This window comes from Anas acuta, chromosome 9, assembly GCF_963932015.1.
Source record: "Anas acuta chromosome 9, bAnaAcu1.1, whole genome shotgun sequence".
Taxonomy (NCBI): Eukaryota; Metazoa; Chordata; class Aves; order Anseriformes; family Anatidae; genus Anas; species Anas acuta.
In genome coordinates, this window is record NC_088987.1 from 15,490,738 (window position 1) to 15,494,274 (window position 3,537).

The following is a 3,537-nucleotide window of genomic DNA, read 5'->3' on the forward strand; positions in this document are numbered from 1 at the left end:
GGGAAGGGGTTTGGGGGGGTTCCCGCCGCCGTCCCGGGGGTGGGTGGGGGGCGCCCGGCCCGCAGCTTTGGGCAGGGGGGGAGCGGGGCTGAGAAATGCGCGGCGCGGTTGTGGACGCAACGAAAAAAGCCGCTGGGACGGCGCTGGAGGCAGCAGAGGCAAAGCCTCCGGCAGCGCCGGCCCCGTCCAGGTGAGCGGAATCTAAATGGTGTCCCCCTTCTTCCTCCTCCTCTTCCTCCTCCTCCTCCTCCTCCGCGCCTCCGCACGCAGACAGGGAAATTAAAGTCATTTATTGAGAGCGGAAAAAAATAAGGAAAGGGGGGGGGGGAAAGCAGGAAATAATACCGAGGGTAGTTTATCCTATTATTATTATTATTATTGTTGGGGGGGAGGTAACGGCTGACGGCAGCACCCCCCACGAAGCCGTCCCCGGCGGCAGCTCCCCGCCGGCCGGGGGCCGAAGTCGCCGTCGGGGCCGCGGGGGGATCCCCAAGGGAGCGGGGCTGCCGCCCCCCCGGCCGGCCCGGGGAGCGTCCCCCGGCCGACATCTCGTTTCTCTCCCCGGGAGCTGCTGCACGGCCCAAAAAGCCCCGAGCCGGGGTGTGAAGCGTCCCGGTGGGGGCTTTTCGGAGCGCGTTTGTTACCCCAGCAGGTGCTAAAAACCAATAAGCCTCGAACAAGCGCGGCCCCCGCCGGGACCGGGGACAATTGTTTCCATTTAATAAATATTTCCCCCGCGGGCCTTTGGCGGGAGGCAGGCAATTATTCAAAGCGAGCCGGGACGCGGGCCGGCTCCCGGGGTTAAGCGGGGCTGCGGAGCGGGGGAATTGGGAGCGGGGCAGCGGCCCCGCAGCCGGCGGAGCGCGGCGCTCGCAGCCCCGACGGCGGCCGCGGAGAGCCCGGAGGGCGCCGGGCCCGGTGCGCTCCGCTACCGGCACACCGGGGGGGTCCCGAGCGGCTCGGAATCCCCCCCCCCATCACTCCGCTCGCCTCCCCCGCAGCTGTTAGTGCGGCAACTCACAAAAGCCTTCCCTTTAATCCGTGCGCTCGCCGGTGGAGGGGAGGGGGGGTCCTCCTTTCCCCTCCTTTCTTCCTCCTCCTCCCTCCCCTGTCCCCTCCCCTCCTCTTCCTCTCGCCCTTCCTCTCGGCCTCTCTTTTTAAGCTGGTCCCCCTCCGCGCTGATTGGGCGGCCGGCCGCGCTGTGAACGCCCTGCCACTATGTCAGCCTGCGCGCCGCAGCCCCTCGCCTTTGAACTGCCCCGCGCCGCTCCGCGTCCCCACCGCCGGCTCGCCGCCCGCCCCGCCGCCCGCCGGCCTCCGCGGGCCTCCGCGCCCCTCCGCGCCCCTCCGCGCCCCGCCCCGGCACGGCTCCCGCCGGGGACGGCGTTGGCGGAGGACCTGTGATGATCAGCTGAGCCCGCGCCTCCCGCTCCTCCGGCTGCCCCGGCCGCCTCCTCCTCCTCCTCCTCCTCCTCCTCCGCCTCTTCCTCCCGCCGCCGCCCGGTGCCGCCGCCCGGTGCCCCCCAGCGCGCCCCGCACCGCGCCCCGCCGAGCCGAGCCGCCCGCCCGGCCGAAGCATGTCCAAGCCCAGCGACCACATCAAGCGCCCCATGAACGCCTTCATGGTGTGGTCCCGCGGCCAGCGGCGCAAGATGGCCCAGGAGAACCCCAAAATGCACAACTCGGAGATTAGCAAGCGGCTGGGCGCGGAGTGGAAGCTGCTCTCCGAGGCGGAGAAGCGTCCCTACATCGACGAGGCCAAGCGGCTGCGGGCGCAGCACATGAAGGAGCATCCCGACTACAAGTACAGACCCCGGCGCAAGCCCAAGAACCTGCTGAAAAAGGACAGGTATGTCTTCCCTTTGCCTTACCTCGGGGAAACCGATCCCTTAAAGGCCGCCGGGCTTCCCGTGGGGGCCACTGACTCTCTGCTGAGCTCCCCGGAGAAGGCCAGGGCTTTCCTGCCTCCCACCTCAGCACCTTACTCCTTACTTGACCCCAGCCAGTTCAGCTCCAGCGCCATTCAGAAGATGACTGAGGTTCCTCACACCTTAGCCACCAGCACCCTACCCTACGCCTCCACCTTGGGATACCAGAACGGGGCGTTCGGCAGCTTGAGCTGCCCCAGCCAACACACCCACACTCACCCCTCGCCAACTAACCCTGGCTATGTCGTGCCATGTAACTGTACAGCTTGGTCGGCTTCCAGTTTGCAGCCTCCAGTTGCCTACATATTATTCCCGGGCATGACCAAGACTGGGATAGACCCCTATTCTTCAGCACATGCGACTGCTATGTAACACCCACCCACACCCCCACAGGCGTCCCCCCGCCCCGAGCGAGGCTTGGGTTGCAGCCGGAACTGGGATTCATTCATGTGCATGTACATAAAACCCGCAGAAGCAAAAGGCCACCCGAACACAGGACTCTGCCGCCCGCCGCCGCGCCGGGACAGCCGCGGACGCTGCCTCGGGATGCTCCCGGAGATGCTCTCGCCCAAACCCGGCCCTCGCCCCTAGAGCTGTCCCCAGGCTCGGGGGGGGATCTACAGCCGCGGGGGCGGATGGCAGCCCGGCGCTTGTAAGAGTTGTAAATGTCTTTAAAAAAATCCCGGAAAAAAAAAAAAAGGAAAAAAAAAAAAAAGCGAAAGAAAAGCGGACCTTGAACTGCCCCTTTGGGACAAAGCGGGGAAATATAAGAGAGAGAGAGGCGGTTTCGATTTTTATTTATTCTTTTAATGTCTATGAGTTCTCCAGGGTCTCATGTCACTTGGACTTGACTTTGGGAAGTCCCGGTGTTACTATGATTTTTTTGTTTTGTTTTGTTTTCCTTTTGCACATTGAAAGATGAGATCAGCTGTGTTATATATATAAATATATATATATTTTGCCACCACGCACTACTAGGTAAAAATTGCTTTTCATGTCAGAAAAAGGCTCTTCAAAGTTAAAAGAACAAAAAAAAAAAAAAAAAAAAGAGGGGAGAAACATTTATATTTAAAACATATGATAGTGTTTGCTTAATTTAAAACAGATAGTCCTTAAATTTGTGTGATCCAGTGAGACTAGATCTAAGTTTACTTTAGACAGAGCGTCAGGTATGAAGTCAGGCAGTAGAATTGTAAAAAAATTAATACTACTACTACTAATAATAATAACGAAAAACCGAATAAAAAGCGACGGTCATTTAAATATGTTTTCGCGATGTCTTGGGAAGAAAAAAGAAAACGTGTATCCGGCAGGATTTTACCTCGTTAAACCTTTTCATTTGTTGAACAAAGCCGTTTTGAATAAAGACAATCTGTCGTTAAACGAGGCCACTGCGTGGTGTGAGTGCGGCGCCCCGTCGGAAGAGCCCCGCGCCCCTCACCGGGGCCGCCGGCCAAAGCCCCGGCACTCGCCGCTCTCCCCGACGGGGCGCACCGGCTCCGGCCCTGGGCCGGCGTCGCCCCGCAGCCGGCTCGGGCTCCGAGCGGAGCCCGTCGGGGAAAAGCGACGGCTGCGGGGCGAGCGGGGCTGCCGGTGGAGGAGGGAGCCC

General features: G+C 61.2%; 1 protein-coding gene across 1 annotated transcript; it reads left to right on the forward strand.

The window, feature by feature from the left end:
* Window positions 1–848: 848 nt before the first annotated feature.
* Window positions 849–3,509, forward strand: SOX14 (SRY-box transcription factor 14). Its single transcript, XM_068692015.1, has one exon. It carries the CDS (start codon window positions 1,578–1,580, stop codon window positions 2,298–2,300), a length of 723 nt encoding a protein of 240 aa, XP_068548116.1. The 5' UTR covers window positions 849–1,577; the 3' UTR covers window positions 2,301–3,509.
* The last annotated feature ends 28 nt before the right edge of the window (window positions 3,510–3,537 follow it).

Bases quoted from the DNA above. Each gene is read 5' to 3' on its own strand.
- SOX14 (XM_068692015.1), top strand. From the start codon at position 1,578: ATGTCCAAGCCCAGCGACCACATCAAGCGCCCCATGAACGCCTTCATG.